This window comes from Mustela lutreola, chromosome 6, assembly GCF_030435805.1.
Source record: "Mustela lutreola isolate mMusLut2 chromosome 6, mMusLut2.pri, whole genome shotgun sequence".
Taxonomy (NCBI): Eukaryota; Metazoa; Chordata; class Mammalia; order Carnivora; family Mustelidae; genus Mustela; species Mustela lutreola.
In genome coordinates, this window is record NC_081295.1 from 9770028 (window position 1) to 9790734 (window position 20707).

The window sequence follows — 20707 nt, forward strand, 5'->3', positions numbered from 1 at the left end:
ACGCATCTGGGGTGGGATGTGTAAGAATGATTAGACAAAAGCTCTCTGACTTGGCGAGAGGAGTGCTGTCCTTCCAGACGACGCCCAGACGACACTCCAAGTTCAGTAAGGCGGGCCTGGACCACCGGGAAGTTACACAAACTGAAAAAGAAACTCATTAAGGATCAGAGGCTACCATTCCGAGCAGGCCTTTTCTCTGGGTGTTTGCGAGCTTCTAAATCAACCCTGTCATCAGCCATCTGATGGAATCCAGTCAGGAAGCTGTGGCCTGGCTGACTCCCAGCCTGGCCCGCTCTCACCCTCTCAAATGGTCCATTACACCGGAGTGAGGGTCGAAGATTTACATCTTGTAAAACAGAGCCCTGGGTGAGGGGGGTCCTCCTGCTAGGACTTTTGGCTCTGGAGGAGCGTGGGACAGACATACATGAGGAGGGTAATCTCATGCTGTGGGGGACAGACAGCAGTTCCCACTGGTTCAAAAGCGTCAGCAATCCTTTGATAGGAGGTGAAAGGCAAACTTGTCCCATGAGGCACCAGAAGGAAAGCCTGTGTCCTGCCAAGTCACAGGCTCTGTCGCGGTCCCCTGATTCGGACACTCTGGGATGCGGGGTGTGGCATCTGTCTGAACAGGCCCTTCAGTGATTCTGCTGTGTGTTCAGGTGTTAGAACCGGTGGCCTTATCCACAGAATCTCACTGTATTAAAAACTTTAATGCTGGGGCATCTGGGTGACTCAGTGGGTTAAACCTCTGCCTTCGGTTCAGGTCATGATCTCGGGGGTCCTGAGATCGAGCCCCACATCGGGCTCTCTGCTCAGCAGGGAACCTGCTTCCTCCTCTCTCTCTGCCTGCCTCTCTGGCTACTTGTGATCTCTTGTCAAATAAATAAATAAAATCTTAAAAAAAAAACTTAAATATCATTAAAAACAAAAATGATTCTGCTCAGGTATTCCAGATGATTCCATCACTTACAACTTTACAATGACCTTGATAGAAATGAAAAGAACTCTGCTAAGAGTACAATTTCCATTATTATAGTGGCTCGTGCTGAGTAAGGACTCAAGTATATGTTGAATATGTGAAAAATGAATGCATGTATGAGGTTCTTTGAAGAAATGGTGACATTAAGAGCCATTCTCTCAAGCTTTACTCCGAAGTGATCCGAAGCAAGATAGACAATACCAATACCTCTGAGAGATTCTAACAACTATTTAGGTCCAGTTCTGGATCCTTTAAATCTGTGATGCCTAATATGCTAGCCAACAGACACGTGTGAGCCCCAGGAATATGAGTAGTCTACACTGAATGTGAGTAGTCTACACTGAAGATGCTATGAATGCAAAATAACACTGGGAAGATTCAATGCCAAACATTTTTTTAAAGAGGAATGTAAAATTTTTTATTAGTACTTTTTGATATTGAATGCATGTTGAAATGATAATATTTTGGATACCCTGGTTAAAGCTAATATAGTATTAAAATTAACTGTATCTGTTCCTTTTCATTTTTTAAATGGTATTACTGGAAAAGTGACAATTACACATTTGGCTTGCATTATATCTCTATTGGATGTGCTGCTCAGTGTTTTTTTTTTTTTTTTTAGATTTTATTGATTTATTTATTTTAGAGAGAGAGAAAGAGTGAGGGGAGGCACAAAGGGAGAGGGAGAGAATCTCCAGTAGACGCTGAGCAGAGCGTGGAGCCAACCGCAGGGCTCGATCTCACAACCCTGAGATCATGACCTGAGCTGAAATCTGAGAGTCGGACGCATCACCAGCTGAGCCACCTGGGCACCCCTGGGCTGCTCAGCATTCCTCCAAGTGTGTTACATCTAGCTGTGTGAGAGCCGCAGGAGGCTTCAGTCCACTTCTACTCTACTGCTTTCTCTTGAGTATAAGGAGCAACCCATCTATCACTCACTCAAGGACCCTTGGATTTCAAGTTTCCATCCTTAGAAGAAAATAAAGAGATTTTTCTGAAGTGCACACTCCAAATTTTGATGGTAATGTGGCATTCATCCACTTGTCTTGTTTTCTCCTAGACAGTCTTCATCTACAGTCTCAGAATAAATGGTCTTCACTTCTGCCCACCTCTGTAAGTTAAGAGTTTTCCTTTGGGGGCTTATGCAAGTAAATCTGGATAAATGAAAAATGTGAGGAATTTTTCCCTCACAAGAGAGGCTCCCCCATTCTCCCACTGTATGCCTCCTTCTGTCTGAGTGCTGGCTATAAGTAAGGCCCTACACCTGTCCCAAACTCTGGACAAATCAGCAGATGTTAATCTATTCCTAGTCTTAGGCATACATTTGGAGCCTCAGAACTTGTCCACCAGAAACACAAAATTACAGTTTATCTACCTCCCATAGGTTACTCTTGAGTTTCCCCAGGCACAGAAGGGAAGGGAGCTAGAGCACACGTCCACCCCACCACCAAAACTGGCTGTCAGTCCCTACCCTCCAGCATTAGATTCTAAAGGAGGTGGGAGAAAGATCACTTGGAAAGCCAACAGTGAGTTGGTTTGATTATAACAAAGTTTTGGAGGAAGATCACTGTGGCAAAGTTTGTTTGTTTTTTTAAAGATTTTACATATTTATTTGACAGACGGAGATCACAAGTAGGCAGAGAGGCAGGCAGAGAGAGAGAGAGAAAGAGGAGGAAGCAGGCTCCCCGCTGAGCAGAAAGCCCCATGTAGGGCTCGATCCCAGGACCCTGGGATCATGCCCTGAGCCATGTGGCTTTAACCCACTGAGCCACCCAGGTAGGTGCCCCTGTGACAAAATTTCATTGACTCGCAGACGCCACCGACATCACAGAGCACGAAAGCTTATAAACGACATAGGGGCATCAAGGCCAGGTAAGGGATAAGCAGAGACACTAAGAGTAGGTTATGCAACAAGGGGCTCTGCATTAAATTGGACCCCTAGCATAGACTCCAGCCACAAAAGACACAAAACATGCAGATGTTTTATGAAGCAGAATGTGGGAGGGTTCCTTAGACTTTAAAAAAAAAAAAAAAAGAAGGAAGGAAGGAAAGAAGGAAAGAAAGAAAAAAAGAAAGAAAGAGACAGGAAGGGGGGAAAAAGAGAGAAAGAGAGAAAAGCTCTTCCCAAGAAAACTTCAGGGAGGGCCTACTGCTTCTTTGACCAGAGCAGCGTTCTCTAAGTGTCCTCTCCTGCCCTGCTGGGCCCCTAATCCTGGGCCAGCCCTGCACCTGCTCAGCCCATCTCCTCCCAGCCCCGACCCAGCCCGCCTCCCGGCCCTGGTCCATTTCCTCTCTCCTCACTGGGTGCTTTGTTTCTTTTGATTCCTGAGCGGCCTTTCATGCTACTCTACACTTCAATGAGAAAATGCCTCCCACTTCCAGGCACAAAGAGCCTTCCCACTCTTCTGATTAACCTCCTCCAGCGGGATTTCTTTCCTGAAAAGCCATTCTCTCTCTCCCCTCCTCCTCGTGCCTTGCACGCTCACCAGGGCGGCCGCCTTGCCGTTCCAGAGCCCGTTTTGCCCAACACGCCCTGCCCGTTCTTGGATGAAGCGTGGTATCTTGGACTCCCCCTAAAACCGATCGACTGACTCATTCCCTCAGTCAGAAGAGCCACTGTTCCATCATTTTACGTCACCCTCCCAGGGACGGCCAGTTAAAGGAAGAATGACAGTCCTATTCCTGGGAATCAACTTATCTCCTGTTTCATGCACCTACAGTTCGCTTGCAGGGTTTACACAGGTGTGCGTGCAGCTTTGCAATCTAAAATTATTCCCAGAATATGTCATTCTTCTTGTTTAAGTAGTTCACAGGCTAAATGACCTAGAATATTCAGGTTCTTGGATTTTCATGGTCAAGCCAAGGAGGAGGAAGGATTTATTTCTAGACTCATAGGGTGATAACATTGGAATGGATCTTTGCACTCAGAGGGTCTATTTGATATGCACTAAAATCGAGGCTCAGAGAAGTTAAAACACTTCTCAGGGTCACACAGCAAGTGGAAGAGCTGGGATGCCGACTCAGGCAACGTAGCTCAAGAGCCTGGGCTCATAACCATACGCTTCACTGATAACAAAAGCACACAGGGACTTTGGAATCTGTAAAGCACCATCAAAAGAGAAGGTATTTGTCATACAGTTATCATTAGTCAGTAATAATAAGGGAAAAGATACCACTCACAGGCACTGCCAGGAGACTTCTACACCGAATGCTCAAAGTCAGTGAATTTGTAGTTAGCCACATTCCTGAAATCCTGGCAGTCCAGGGAGCTTAGGAGGAGAGGAAGTAAACACTGACTGGGGGGGGGGGGGGCGGTGGAGGATGGAAGACGCTGGGCGCCGGTCACCGGCTGAGAGCGAGAGGCACCAGGGCCGTGCTTCTTGGCTTTCAAGGGTCCTGTTAAAAATTTAGATTCAGAGTCGCTAAGTGTGGTGCAGCCTGAGGCTCTGCATTTCTAATAAGCTCCCGGGAGATGTTGTAGCAAGGATTTAGGGACTCAGTTTCAGAAGAGAAAGGGCAAACAATAGGTATCTGCAGTTGTCTCCCTCTGAGCCTCAGCTCACTCTGCAAACCAAAGGAGTGGTCCAGGGTGATCTCCACGATTGCCGAGGCCCCTTGAAGCTGGAATGTTCTATGACTCAGAGCACTGCTGAGGACAGGCCTACCTGGAGTCCGGGAAGTGGGTTCCCCAAGCTCTTTCACTGACAGGATCTGCCCAGGTCAGTGCCCCTGGCTGGAGAAGGGCATTCCACGAACACACACCCGACTCTTGCTCTTTCCTCTAGGCCTGTTCTTAAACCATGGGGTCCCGATTCCTCCATCGTTTTGGTGCCACCTGGACCTTTCCATCCCCTCCTTACAGCTTCTGGCTTCCTCTGCCCTCTTGCAGCTGACCTGTTCCTCACCCTGGTTCGCTCATCTTCCCTGCGGCACAGCCTTGTATATGAGAGCAGATTATAATTACAGCACGGTTCTTCTTTCCTCTCGTTTTTCTTTTCCTTTTTCCCCTTCCTTCCTTCCTTCCTTCCTTCTTCCCTCCCTCCCGGCAATGTGTGTCAGTACTGCTGTGTGCCATCATTTTGCTGATCTAACAGACTCTAAAGAATGGGACATTCATGCGGTGAGAGAGAGTCCCCTCATCTGTCATGAAGCGATACCTTTGCTTCGAGGGCAGTTTCATTAATTCTCTAGAATAGATTCCAAACCTGTACGTGTGGACACTTATGTAAGTAAGTCGAACCTTCAACTTGTTAAGACTTATTATATTAAAAGAGACACCCAGTGGCTTCAGGTCACTAAAATACCCGTGTGGATTTAGGAATTCAGATTCAGAGGCTCAAGACAGTAGGGACAAGAACGTGTGACCTCAGCAAGTGCCCCTGGCTCGGTTTTCCCTCCTGTCCAAGGGAGGAAAATACCACTGGCTTCCCACAAAGCTGTCTGGAGGACACCGAGGCAGGCGGTTCTGTAACGCGCACCTGCACAGGAGGGGAGCTGCTGGGTGCTTTTCCCCGTCGTCCTAATTCTCCACTCCAACCATCACAGGAAACTGTCCTAACCTCACAAACAAGCAAATGCATTTATATCTGAAACTGGCCTCGGGTCCAACACATGGTACACTCCCCCAAGTTCGCGTTTCTACAGGAAGAAGGAATAACATAGGCTTCAGTGAACATCCTGGATGAGAAACACCCAGCCTCCCAGATCCTTTGGAAAAACAAAAATCTCTGGCTCCTTCCTTCCCTCAGAACTAGAGCCTTCAAAATCTTGTGGTATTTCCCCAAATACCACAATTTTGAATTGTGACATCTGGTTCCCAGCTCTCCCAGGCCTGGATTTTCTTTTTCTTTCTTTCTTTCTTTTTTTTTTTTTAAAGAGACAATCAGGAATTTTGACATTCTGAGTTGCCACCCCGAGTTGGTGTGGGAGAATCACTGCCCACCCTTCCCTGGCATCTGTATGCTCTAGATGATTCTAGCATTTTCCCTCAAACAAGGATATCTACTTTTTGTTTTCATCCTTGGATGCCATTTTCTTCAAATGTCTTGTCTCTTCCAGACTGTATTTCAGATGTGCTGGGACACCCTGCTCTCCCTCCCCTTAACTCCTTCATGAGCATCACGAGTCCCAATGGACAGGAGGTGCCTGGATCTGCAGGCGGTTTCAAGAGGGGCGTTAGGTTGTCTGGACTTTCCCTGTGTTTCTACTCTCTCCACCGAACTGGGATTTGAGAAGCAGGCCCTATGGCCACAACGTGCTGGACACAGCTCTCTATTTCTAGGCCATGGGTGACGGAGGAGTCAGCCAACAGGACGGGAAAGCTGGATGATGTCGACAGTCTGGGGGAGAGAAAATAACTTAGGGGGAATGGGAAGTGCTACTTGTTCCAGTAAGACCAGAAATCTGTTGCTCGGGGCCTGGCTCCCCAGAGCAGTGAGATGGTGGGCCGTGGTTAAAAGCACTTGGTGGGGCGGGGTAATGGGAGACAGGCCTGCGTTCCTAGCTCTGGTCAAATGACCTCTGGCCAATCACTTTCCTTTCTGAGCCCTGGCTTTCCTGTGAATAAAACAGGAAATGAACAGAGCAGGAAGCAAGCAGCTGGGGAGAGAGGATGGCAAAGGCAGAAGGAATCCCACCCAGGCAGGTGTAGTTCAAGTCTGAACAGAGTTCCTAGGGCTGGCCGAATGTTCGTGAAAAGCCGAAATGTCCATAGCAGAGAACGATTATACAGATATACTGGGAAGATTTTGGAGGTGAGCAGAGAGATTCAAACAGGATTCGGGAGAAAGGAGCAGAAAATATCACCTTCTGGAAAGAAAACTGGCAAAACCCAATCAAATTAACCACCAGGATCCTGCCCCTTCTCTTTCTGGATGTTCTATACTGTGGGCATCTAGTATGCATTACCCAAAGTGAATCCAAGTGTCAGGTAGGTTTAATCACATATCCATCAAAGATAACAGATGTAGCCCAAGGCCAAAAATGAATGGAACCATCACATTTTAAAGCAATTTTATGGTGAATATTACCAGTAGAAATAACCAAAAAGAAACCAGTATTGACTGCAAAACATGCAATCACCAGGAAAATCTATCTTAGTAGAAGTCATAGTTCTGTAAGAAAATTCCTAATGGCAACGTTCAGGATATAAAAAAGACCTGAACAAGAAAAAAACTCTTAGTTATAAATTTTATGCAGAAAAAAATTACTCCAATTAAAATGATTTTAGTAAAACATCGAGATGGGAGAAAATTGGAAATAGTGGAGCTTTACAATACAGAACATTGATAAAAGTCTTCAATTGGCTTAGAGTAATCTCAGAAAGTATTTTCTTCAACAAAAATCCATCAGTGTTGTTAAAATCCAATTAAGTGTTTCACCTCTTAAACACAGAATTAAAATGTCTCAAGGGGGGGGAAAAAAACTCCAGCAAGTCAAGTTGGCGGGTGAAGACATCCTGTTCCCATGAAACTCTTCCCAGGAATCACACTCTGTGGCATTGGGCATAACCGAGGCTGGTTGGCCGGTGTTTCCTCGGGTCAGGAAACCATCCTGCTTCCTAAACATCTCATCTAAAGGATGTCCAGACCAAGGACTAATTTGAGAAATAATGAAAGGGAAACTTTCATCTTAGAAATGGTGGTTGGTTCTGTACACTTCAAGAAAAGTTGTTGATGGGAGTCTGGCGGGAGAGTAGGGGGTAGGGGAAGAAGAGAAATAGAAGTAGGGGGAGGGGAAGGGGGAGAAAGAGATCTAGGGGAAGGAGCGGGAAAGGAGGAGGGGGACCAAGAGGGGACAGAGGAAGAGAGAGGGGAAAGGAGAGAGAGCGAGAAAGAGACAGAGGGAGACAGAGAGAGAAGGGAGACTCGTGTGCCCACTGTGTCCCACCAACTCTAACTGCCCAATAAAAGGGGCAGAGCGAGGCAGTAATTCTTCAGATTCTGCTCCTGCCACAGCCCAGGTGAGTTTTCTAAAGAACACCCTGCTTCCTTGGATCGGATTTGACACTCCCCAAGCAACCATAAGATCTTTGATCAATTTATCTCTCTGCCTTTTACGGATCCTGCCTTTGGTGTTGTACCTAAGAACTCCGGGTGTCACGGTTACGATGACACAGGGAGAGATTTTCCGAAGGAACCAGCCTCGCTTTGGGACCCCGACAAGCTGAGTTCGCATTTCAGCTCCTCCCGGATTCCCTCTCTTGGGGTCCCTCTGGACTGTCGGACTGTCGAGGCGTGGGAAGAGGCAAGACGCATAATGAAAAACAGAGAGGCAGACCCGCCGCTCTCCCCCATTTTGATCCCTGGAAAGGTCTATCACTACTTGAAATGCTTTGACCCAGTGACTTACAACACAGTCTCATTATTTCTTTCAAGCCCCAAATCCACTGCGTAGTATCTTATCCTCCCTGAGTGAACCGAAAAAACGGAGTTTCCCAAGTGTCGCGTTTCCAAGCAGGACTCCAGTGACCAAGTGAGACCTCCCTGCACCCCTCCCCCACCCCGCCCCACCACTGCCATCCTGGGATGTCATTTTAGCTGTAAGGTAATGAACCAGGAAAGCTCTTTCAGAAAAAAATAAGGGTAAGGCCTTTTAAGAAACGGTAACAGACTCTGAGACGCAGAGCGTCCCCCTCTTCCTCACCACCTCCTCCCCTCCCGAAACCTGAAGACAGGGAAGCTGGTCCCCCCCAACCCCTTGGCACAGCTTCATTCAGTTACTTAGACGGCTGGTTTCAAGTGGCTACCGTGGGCTTCTGTAAGGAGAGCTCTATAGACAATTAGAATTAATAACTAATAATAATAAGTTTCCAAATCTCATTTTCATTTTTTCCTTCTTCAGTTAGATAGCACAAAGCCAATGTGCTAAGACTTCATTGAGACATAATCTTATTCTCCACGGCCAAGTAACACACGGAAGGACTCCTAATAAAGAATTAGACTGGCTCAGCCATTTCGTCCTATCACGTGGCAGGTGGAGAATTCTTTTATGACAGTCTATGTATGTGGGAGGTGAGGAGAGAACTGGCTGGGAAAAGAGAAGAATTTTTCTTTTTAAAAACACAAAAACAGGGGTGCCTGGGTGGCTCAGTGGGTTAATCCGCTGCCTTCAGCTCAGGTCATGATCTCAGGGTCCTGGGATCGAGTCTCGCCTCAGGCTCTCTGCTCAGCAGGGAGCCTGCTCGCCTCTCTCTCTCTCTGCCTGTCTCTCTGTCTACTTATGATTTCTCTCTGTCAAATAAATAAATAAAATCTTAAAAAACAAAACAAAGACCACAAAAACAAAAGCCCGCAACCATTTACTGAGCTGATCCCGAGAAGAACCTTATAGGATAAGGGTTATTATTCCCATTTTAAAACTAGCCTAACGCCATACAACCAGAGGCGAGTGGGCCTTCTTCTGCTACCCCGTCTTCCTCCTCTCTCCTTCCTCTCCTCTTTTTTGGACAGTTTCTTGTGCTGTAACTTACCACCCTAGCAGTTATCCTCTGGAAGCATGCAGTAACATGACCTTTCATAAATGCATCGGGCTGTGCCACCAGTACCCCAGTCCACTCTTACACCGTTTTCACTATTCCAGCAAGTTCTCTCACGTCCAAGTGTGGTGACCCTCACCTGTGCCCCCACCCCAGGCAATCACTCCTCTGCTTTCTGTCTCTAAAGCCATTTCATATACACGGAACTACACAATAGGTAGCCTTCTGATCTGGCTTCTTCCATTTGGCGTGTTTTTACCACTAATCCGTGTTGTAGCATATGTCCGCACGGGGCTCCTTTTCATCACTTACCGACCGTGTGGCTATACCACATATGGTTCATCAGTTTGCCCAATGATGGACATTCGAGTTATTTCCAATTGAGGGTATTAGGTACAATGCACATCAGGAACGTAGGTTTTCGTTTCTCTTGAGTATATACTTAGAAACAGACTTGTCAGGTTATATGGTAATCTATGCTTAAAGTCTTGAGGAATTCTGAGGACATGTTTTCCAAAGTGGCTGCAGCATTTTACCCCACTGGTGATGCACGAAGGTTCCCATTTCTCCAGGCCGTCACTGACGGTTAGAGCTGTTCCAGTGGGTGTGCAGTGGTACATCACTGCGGTCTTGATTTGCATTTCCTTCTTTTCTTGTGTTCATTGGCCATTCATAGATCTTTTTTGAAAAAATGTTCAAATCCTTTACTCATTTTTGATTGGGTTGTTTTTCTTATTATTGTGTTGTAAGAGATCTTAATATATTCTAAATACAAGTACAAGATCCTTTTATCAGACATATGATGTGCAAATACTTTTTCCCAGTCTGTGGCTTGTTTTTCTATTTTCTTAATGGTATCTTTTGAAGCACAAAAGGTCTTAATTTGATGAACTTCAATGTATTATCTTTTTCTTTCTACAGATCATGCTTTTGGTATCTATGTAAGAACTCTTTTTTAAAAAAATATTTATTTATTTTAGAAAGAGAGAGAGCATGCATGTGCATGGGTGGGGGAGGTGCAGGGACAGAGGGACAGGGAGAGAGAGAATCCTCAAGCAAACTCTGTGCTGAGCATGGAGCCCAAGAGGGCTCAATTCCAGGATGCTGAGATCATGACATGAGCTGAAATCAAGAGTTGGTCCCTTAACTTACTGAACCACACAGGCACCCCTTTGTAAGAATGCTTTGCCTAACCCAAGGTCATGAGAATTTTCTCTAAGTTCTGTTCAGAAGTTTTAGAACTTAAGCTCTTACACTGAGGTCTATGATCCATTTAGAATTAAATTTTGTGTATGGTGTGAGGTAAGGATTCAAATTCATCTTTCTACATATGGATGGCTGATTTCTTTATTTGTTATGGCTTTCTTCAGCTTTTCTATTTCTTTTTGAGTCATTCTTTAGGTAATTGTGGCTTGCTGAGAATTTGTCCATTCATCTAAGTTGTCTAATCTGTGGCGTAAAGTTAAAATCCTTTTAATGTGCTAGGGTCAATAGTGATGCCTCTGCTTCCCTTCCAGATTTTGGTACTTTGTATCTTCTCTATGTCTTTTTTTGGAAGGAGTGGTGAATGGTATAGTTCAAGATTTATCAATTTTGTTAATCTTCTAGAACTAACTCTTGGTCTCACTGATTTTCTCTGTTGTTTTCTGTATTCTATTTCATTGATTTCCACTCTCATCTTTTTTTTTTCTTTTAAAGATTTTATTTATTTACTTGTCAGAGAGAGAGAGAGAGTGAGTGCACAAGCAGGGGTAGCAGCAGGCAGGGTGAGAAGCAGGATCCCCCCTGAGCAAAGTGCCGAACTGAGGACTGATAAAGGACTTGACCCCAGGACCCTGGGATCATGACCTGAGCCAAAGGGAGATGCTTAACCAGTGGAGCTACCCAGGCGCCCCTTCACTCTCACCTTCAATATGTCTTACTCTTAGTTTGCCCTTTTTTGCCCTTTTTCTAGTTTCTTAAGGGGAAACTTCAGTTACTGACTTTTTTTCCGTATTTCACTCCAAAGCAAATTAGCCCCTCAGGCAGGTAAGCTGCTGATTTTCAGTGTCTTCCCTGTCCAGCTAGAACTTCCTTACCTTTGGAATTCAGGTGGGCACTAGACCAGCCCTGGGTGAGACTATCACAGACACCCAGTATTCTTATCCAAAGTCCACTAGATTTTCATGAATAACTGTCCCTCAATACAGTTGAATTCTAGACCCATGAAATGGCTGTGATTGTTTTGTCCAGTTTTCTTGTTGTCTCTTGGTGATAGGATATGCAGAGCCACTCAAGTCTGCCATGCTGTCCTGTCTTTAAAGACCCTCCCCTCTCCCTCCTTTGAAACAAGATTTGGTTTCATCCTTTACCCCATCTAGTACTTTCACAGATTCTGTGTCTCAGAATGTGGGTAGGGCAGAGCTGGTGTTAAAAATACTCATGTTGAAAAAACCACTCTTAAGTTATCAACTTAAAGCCAAAGGAAAAAAAAAGCACTTTAGTAGATCACTCAACTTCCTCAATATTAACAGGGATGAACAGAAACTCTGTGCCTCTTAGAATCTGCATTTATGATAGAGAATTTCAGTGGCACTCCTTGTCATCCCCAGTTCCCAATCTTGCTGATTTCACAGATGCTCCTTGCACTATCTGAGAGGTGGGAAAGAAAATAGGATTGCAGCAGGAAAATGCTTCAAGGCCAGTGTAAAGACCAAGGTACTCAACACACTGCTTGAGTAGAGGGTTTTCAAGCTGTGTGCTAAGGTGATGTGGGTACAGGCTATGCAGTTTCCAGAGGCCCAGTTCTGTTTCTGAAGGAAACTGGACCAGTCTCCTCCCCAAGACATGACACCCTGGAAAGAATAAAGGCTGAGACCCAGGAGACCTGGGTTCAAGCCTCTGGCTCTGCCACTTCCTTCCAGTTAACCTCCATGGGGCTCTCCGTTTCCTTATTTGCAAAATGAATGTCATAATCAAATCTTCTTCCCAAACTTACTTGGGTATGGTTAATTCAGTGATAACTGTGGATGGCCTTTACAGAGGATTTACATGCTATAAATGTAAGCCTTTAAATTATGAATTAATATATAATTAATGTCTTGAAATCCCAAGATGCACTGGCTAAGAAAGAGACTGTCTCTCCACTGCTGATTCTTCCTTCCTCTGCTTGCCTGCCTCGGGACACAAGAAGGCTGCAGACAGAGGACCACCACCATACACTCCCGTCATGAACTCCTTTACTGCTCCCCTTCTGCACAGCCGGAATGAAGGATGGAGGCAGATGCCCAGAGGACATAGCCATGCTTTGGTACCTGGAGAGGGCAGTCCACAGCACATGTTGCCTCTCAGAACCCACGCTCCTATCTCTTGACACCGGAAAGCCGGGGCTTTTGGCTGAGTGAGGCTGGGAAGAGAAGCCCACAGGGTAAGAGGAACAGCAGGAGGGAAGTTTCAGATGGGTTTTCATGCTAAGCTTTACATTCACACAGAGTCACCACAACCCCTCAGCCACACTTGTCAAATTATCATAGTGTCACTGCAAAGCTACGAATTCACAAATGCAAACTTTTAAGAGCGAGAAGTTCTCTTTTTAACTAAAAAGGGAACATTAAAAGTTTACCCTGCAGGGGATTAGGATTTGTTTTAATATGTTTAAAACGGGTCCCTGTAAACTTTTTACATTTCAATACAGGGTTCCAATATCTAAGGAAAAATGAAAGCTCTTCATCTTCGCATATACCATGAACATATATCTTTGTTGCCTTAATAAAGAAAGTTCTGGGTCCTAGGCTGGATCAATGAGACAGCAGGGGAAGACGTAACCTCCCCAGGCTTCTGGGAAACCAGGAACAAGAAGGACGCTCGTAAAGGGAACAGAGAGTTGCCCCTAATAACGACGGGTCTTACAGGACAGAGGCTCTTCCTCAGCCGGGCTTGGGTTTCAAAGACACATCAGGACCCAGAGCATCATGAGGGAGGCACCGCTGCTTGGTGGCACCACCAGCCCCTGGGCTGACCTCCAACCACTTCACATCCCACCTCCTACTCAGCCCGTCCTGCCACCGAGGAGAGGACTTCCCGGACGCCTCCCTGGTTACGCGCCACTGTCCAGTGCCCGTCCTGCACCGGCACCTGGGCCTGTCCTCCCACATGGCAGCTGAGCCCCAGTGGGAAGGGACCCAAGGCTAAGGGCAGCCCATCAAGGTTACCTATTTGTCGCTCTAGGTCAGCGGCTTCATCGGGCGTGGCTCGCGGAAGGACTCCTGGGTCACTGAAGCTGGTGCGAAGCAGGGTCCCCATCACAAAGAAGAAGAGGATGCCACCAACCACGGGGATGGCGGGGGTGATTTTCACTGCTAGATACGGGCAGCTGCCAACAGGTTGGAAAGGCCAGGAGGGGAAGCAGGGAGGGGGAAAAGAAAGGAAATACAATGTCAGTAATCAACAGGGCACGGTCTGTATCTTCCAAGAAGCCGAAAGGCTTATTAGAGGAGCAAAATTTATTTCCATTAAAAATTCATCTATGTTAAGCATTTCCATTTGGGGAGGTCCACAGTTCTCTCTTGTGGATAATCGAACCCTCCCTTTCCAGCCGCAGTAACCCAGGCCCTCTGCTCCCATGGTGCTCCTTGGGAAAGACACGGGCAGGCAAGGGACAGTCACTGTGCTCCGTAATCATCATAGGACATGTTGGGCTTGGATGCTTTGTGGTCAATATAGCACGTGAATCTGTGTGACCTGCCTGCCCTCCCCTGGAACTGCATCGTAAAAGAAGACACCAGCTTAGAGCCATCTTCAACAGACCCAGCCTCTCCTTCCTGAGTCAAACACCTTCATGGCATGAAAAAGCTAAGAATGGTAAATTCATCCTTCAAAGGCAAGAAAACATTTTTCAATCTTTTGGAACTAATCTCTCCCAAAGAGGTTAATGAGCAATGGAAATGAACTTGCAAGCAGGCGTCTGAAGAGGCTAAAAGGATTTAGGCAGCTGGGATATGATACACTCCTGCTTTCCAGAAGGCATGTGAGCTACCAACTAAAGAACATGGCCCAACTCAGTTCTACAAAACGTCCTCACTGTCCTTCAGTCCTGGGAGCTGATGTGCAGCGAGGACTGGGATGAGTCGGGCAGACTAACATCTGTGCCAGTGGGCTCCGGGACAGCTTCAAGCGCCGGGCCCACTGTCAAGGTCCCTTGATTCCACGGAGGTGGCGAGAAGCAGAGTGAGAATGACCTCGATGCCTGGAGGTGAGTGAGCTGAGTGGGATCTGCCATGACCACGATCAGTCTGTTGTCACCACGTTCAGTCACATCATGGGCACCAAGGGACACAAGATGGAATCAAAGAATTGTCATATCTGGAATGGGAAGCACCTCCAAGATGGTCCACCCCGTTGGCCGATGCTCGTGTCCATACTCGAGAAGAAACAAAGAGAGGGAGTGGGGTGGAAAGATCTGGTCAAGACAAGGGGCTCCATCCTGGGAATGCTAGCGACCAGCACCCCATTCCTGTGCAGTGTTTGCAGAGCAAATGGTAAGGTCACTGACAGGTTGGTAAGGGGATCTCGCCAAGAGTCCCAGGACTCAAAGACCACAGGGCATGATGGCCTCAGGCATGATGGTCAGCCTCAGGCCCGTGAGAACATCTGGTCTTCTAGAAAATTGGACAGGTCTCTGTGGGACGGTTACTGCGATCTGAAGACCAAAGGCCTCTCCAGAGTGCCCTGTTTGAAAGGAACCCACAGAATTTCCTACAACTTTAAGAAGGTAGAGGAGTGACCCCCAACAGGACTAGGCCCGTGGCCTCCAGGAAAATCACCTGGGAACAAAATATATGACATTTCTAATATCTCTTTCATCTCTCCCACACCAACTGCTCTGCAGAAACAGAACAAAACCACCATCACCGATATCATGTCACACTTAACTTGCTGGGTTGTCATTGTGACTTCCCTTCATGGGACTCACGGGAAAACAGTCCATTGTCCTTCCTGCATCACTATGACCCTGTCCAAACTCCCAGACACTTAGAGCCTTTTTAAACATCCTCAGGGTTTCTTGTAGGAAAGCGAATTTGGAAAAAAAAAAAAAAAAAAAAAAGCCAGCAGATATAAAGAACTTGCTGTGGAAAAAAGGAATACAAGACCGTCTAACCTAAAGACATCCACTTGGTGGAAGTATTCCGTTAAATAATGGAAAGGATGTTTTTAATCCAACTGATTTTGCTCTGCATTAAATTAAAAAAAAAACAAACCAACGTTGCTCCTCAAGTGTAGTCTGGCAAATCCTGACATAATTAATACCCTTTAATGGGGTTCCAGTTTTCCTTAGAAAATGTGAAAAGCTTCAGGTCAAATAAACAAACATTTAAGAGACTGGGGACACCATAATCTGGTAAATGGCACTTACTGTCTAATCCTGGATTGTGAAGGGAACATTTTCTTGCAATAAGATTTAAACAATTAGAAGGTTTTAAAAGATGGCCCCACTGAGGGATTCAGTATAAAGTGACAATCAAAATCACATTAACGACGGAATCAAAGTTGGAATCCTAATGTTTGTATGGGGCTGAATCCCAGCTCATGGTACAGGGTGGTGCGATGGGCTCTGGGGACGGGTGCCTCTTGGGCACCTCATGTCTACGATGTTACGTTTGGCACATTTGGACTGTGATGTGAAGCTTCTGTGAAGAACTTGTAATAAAAATTCATTGCTGCAAGTCTGCCGAGTAAATCTGTCACATTAACCTGGAGCTAAGAGCAAGGAACGTAGACTCCAGAGGGTCCTTAAAAGGTATTTGTGTCATAAAAATGACGTTATCTTTACTACACTTATTATCAAATAAAAAATAACCTCCCCCATTGTATTAAAACTTGAAAATGCGTTAGGTACCACAATCAGAAATAAACACAGTCCCTATTGAAGGCATAAAACTGACCTTAGTCCTAATAGACCTCTATTTATAATAGTCTTAAAATATTTTTTTCAAGTTTTTATTTAAATTCTAGTTAGTTAACATATATGGTAAAATTGGTGTCAGATGTAGAACTTAGTGATTCATCCTTTACATACAACACCCGTGCGCATCACATCCTGTGCCCTCCTTAATGCCTGTTGCCCCTCTAGCCCATCCCCACTTCTTCCCTCCATCAACCCCTATCACTAGGAGTCTTTTATGGTTTGCTTCTCTCTCTCTTTTTCTTCCCCTTCCCCTATGTCCATCTGTTTTGTTTCTTAATCCCACATATTCCCACATAAGAGTGAGATCATACGTATTTGTCTTTCTCTGACCAACTCATTTCATTTAGCATGAAACCCTCTAGCTACATCCATGTCACTGCAAATGGCAAGATTTTATTTTTTTTGATAGCTGAGTAGTATTACTCTGTGTGTGTGTGTGTACACATACATCATCTTTATTCATTCATCTGTTGATGGACATTTGGGCTCTTACCATAATTTGGCTACTGTTAGTAACATTGCAATAAATATCAGGGGCATGTCCCCTTTCAATCAGTAGCCCTAAAATATTTTTTGTAGCCTAAAAGAATCTACTCTAGGTGGACTCTGTGTGTGTGTGAATGTGTGTGTGTTTGTGTGTGTGTATGTATTTCATAAAAATGGTTAGAGAAATGATTGTATAGAAGATGATTTCCCAGAATTCAAAGTGCAGGCCAAGTTTTCTCCTCTTTCTCATCATTAATGAGTTTGGATAGGAAAGAGTTGGAAGAGTCATTACGCAGCAGCACCCAGGGCAGAGCTGGACAGGATGTTGGGGCAGACCGGGCAGTAGGACATGATCTTAATGGGTGTCATGAGCTGTGATGTATTTAGGTCCCTCTGGCTTCTCCAAGGTTGGAGCCTACTTCAGTCCTGCTGGAAACCCCCTTGCAAAGGTGGTTTAGTTGATCTTAGGTGACAGTGTACTTGTCTTTCCTTTTACTTGCTTGACCTCAAACTTGATGTGCTCCAGGTCTCACGGATTGCCTCCTTCGAGCAAGATGCCACTGATGAGTAAGCCATGTCCTAAAAAGTTTCTTGTTGTCCCAAGTGCACTGGTATCTTTACGGGACACTTCTGGCCACTTCTCCAGGCTGACAGCTCCAGAAGCCTCCCCTTACCTCCACCTGCCTCTCCTCATCTCCCGCCAACGATGCCCACTGCCCTCATTGGCTAACACGTGACATTCAAAGGTCAGAGAGATCCTCTGTCTTCTAAGCCTGCTAGGTACGAGCTTAATTTCCTCCTAACAGGTGCTGAGAAGATTTCACCCAGGAAGCTTCCCTGGCCAGGAGAAGGGTAGGTTCTCCCCAGTTCACAGAGCTGAGTGTGAAATAGGTTTGCACCTGTGAACATTAACTAGAACCTCTAACCCCTTCACAGCCTGAAGTCCTAGCAGATAAAACTCCTTATTTTGGTACAACTTTGGACAGACCATCTCCCTGTCCAACCTACCTCTGTGAGACAAAGCACAATGTCCAGTTTCTCTTTGAAATCTTGGACAACACTCTTTATAAGAAGCAGCAGAATTCACACCCCTAAGTGCACGACAAGATCAGGGCACCTTCCCACTGCTGCTTGGAGAGAGTGGAGAACGTATGAAGTCCCTCTGGTAAAGACAAGGCAATCAGCAGACCCCGCCCCCGACAGAGCTCGCTAGACCTCCCTCCGGAAGGAGGCAAGGCTAACGGGAAATCCCAGCCAAGCCCCCTTGGCCAGCACGGCTTCATAGCCCAGCCACGGCAAGGAGCAGAGAAAATTCTTAGCCCGAGCTCAGACAACTGGAAAATGTTTCCTTCACATTTCTGAGCAACTGTGGCTGGGATCTCCAACTCTGAGAGCCATCTGTGAGGAGGAAGACTCCTTCCCCCGAGGGCCTGGATCTGATACAAGATGATGCAGCTGCCAAAGACACAAACCTAAATGGAGGCCTCTCTCTAGCCAAATTGTGACCTACATACAGCCCAGGGCCTGTGGAAAACAGGCTCTAAGCGATTTAGTCTTCATAAAGCTCAATGGGAAAGTGTCAGGAAAGGGGAAAAAAATTGCAAAGAATCTGAAAGCATGTGTTTTCATAACATGAAAGTAATGAGCTAATTTAGCACCAGACCAAAGAAATGATAACCTGATAAGAAGCCATGCCAGGGCCCTTCCCCCTCAATGGTGCGCGTCAGTGGTGGTCGGTAGGCTCTGGCTTGTGGTGAATGAATACCCACAACAGACTGTTACCTCGTTGGATGCCAGAGGTAAAATTTTTCCAGGTAAAAATTAGAAAATGTAGCATTATCAAAAAGGTAAAAGGGATATTTTTCTCTCCCTCCTTCCTTCTTTTCTTTCCTCCCTTTCTCCCTCCTATTCTTCCTTCCCTCCTTCCTTCCTGAGAGAGGGATGCCCGGGTGGCTCAGTTGGTTAAATGACCTGAGCCTTCAGCTCAGGTCATGATCCTAGGGTCCTGGGATCAAGCCCTGCACCAGGCTCTCTGCTCAGCGGGGAGGCTGCTTCTCCCACTTCTCCCCATTCGTGCTCTCTGTTATTATCTCCGTTTCTCTCTCTTAAATAAATGAATAAAATCTTTAAAAGAGAGAGGGAGAGCAGTAGGGGGAGAGGGAGAAAGAGAATCCCAAATGGAGGAAGAGAGAGAAAGAATCCTAAGCAAACTCCATCACAACTTGGGCTGAAATCAAGAGTCAGATGCTCAACTGACTGAGCCACCCAGGTGCCCCGAGAAAGAATGTTTTCAATTCTACCAGCAATCTTCTCAAATCTGTATACAAAATAATGACTTGTTCTTTGGTGTTTATTGATGGGATAGGGTAGTTTTCTGGGTGCTCTTGTTACCCGAGCCCATACCTTAATTCCTACAACATTGTTTTATCATCAAACAGATACTGACATCCCAGAATCAGTGCCGTCCTTAATTCAGCATTCCTACTTAGAGGATGGCTCACCGGTTTGAATGTGACATACAACCAATTCCTTGGACAAAACTCCTTGGGCCATGTTAGTTTCAGAGACATTTCAGAGAGGAAATCTGGATTTCATTACTGGGTAGCCAGATTTCTCTGTTTCTCCACGGGACATTTTTTGGGCAGTGGCGGGGTGGGCAGGTGGGCGGAGATTAGCTTTACTTAAAAAGAAAAACAAAACAAAATAAAATATTAACAAGATGTGGCAAAGGCATTAAAACCAGGTGGCCTTTGGAACAGAAAGTAAAGAATCTTTTCTTATATCAAAGCAATTTGAGTCATCTTTTAATTTTTCACTTGTAAATGGGTACACATACACAGGAAAACAAAAAAGAAATTCTGTTTTGTGGCTCGTGACCCCGACACAACACAGCCTACATTTGATGTTTGCGTCCTGTCCTGTACGTATGGACAAGTAAACACCAGAATCACTATTCTTTACAGAGAAATGAGGCCCACCGTGAAAGTCCATACAGGAGGGGGGAGACAGCCTTGGCTCTGTGACGCTATACACCAACAAAAGACATTTCTGTGTTTCGGAAATCACAAAGTGAACCTATTATTTTACATTCCAGAACCCTGATTGCAATGCATTTTGGTAATGGATAGCTAGGGCAAATGATCATAAAATGAAATAATCTGAGCCAATGACTCACATGTCTGAAATAATGACAGAGTAGCCTTATGAGGAATGGAGGTCGCGAGGGTTGTGATAAAAATGATCTTTTCCTCTTCATATGAGTCACTGTAAAAGAAGTGTAGTCTTCATTTATAGGCAGGGACATAAACACCATTAATTGTATGATTTGTTCCTTAATCACCTACTTAGAAGTAAATGGACCACCACAGGGCAAAGATAAGCACATTACCTAGAGACAAATAGAGAAAAAAGTGGATTCAGAAATAACATCCGCTCACAACTCTAGAATGGGGGAAAAGTGATGATTTCATTAACCCTTAAGACTATCATTTCCCTGTAAGAGAACTCCAGGTCTAGAAAGCCCCCTACTTGCTCATTGCACATAATATGATCTGGAAGGAGGGAGTTTTTTTTTTTTTTTTAAAGAATTTTATTCAGGGACACCTGGGTGGCATAGTCGTTAAGCGTCTGCCTTCGGCTCAGGTCATGATCCCAGGGTCCTGGGATTGAGTCCTGCATGGGGCTCCCTGCTTGGTGGAAAGCCTGCTTCTCCTTCTCCCACTCGCCCTGCTTATGTTCCCTCTCTTGCTGTGTATCTCTCTCTGTCAAAAAAGTAAAGAAAATCTTAAAAAAAAAAAAAAAGATTTTATTCAGGGGTGCCTGG

General features: G+C 45.6%; 1 protein-coding gene across 2 annotated transcripts in view; it reads right to left on the bottom strand.

Annotated features, from left to right (window-relative positions):
- Positions 1–20707, bottom strand: part of ZDHHC14 (zinc finger DHHC-type palmitoyltransferase 14) — a 266292-nt gene that overhangs the window by 94804 nt on the left and 150781 nt on the right. For both annotated transcript variants that reach the window (XM_059176670.1, XM_059176669.1), the window contains exon 2: positions 13646–13806. In XM_059176670.1, coding sequence (XP_059032653.1) covers positions 13646–13806 — 161 coding nt within the window. The remainder of the gene's footprint in view (positions 1–13645; positions 13807–20707) is intronic.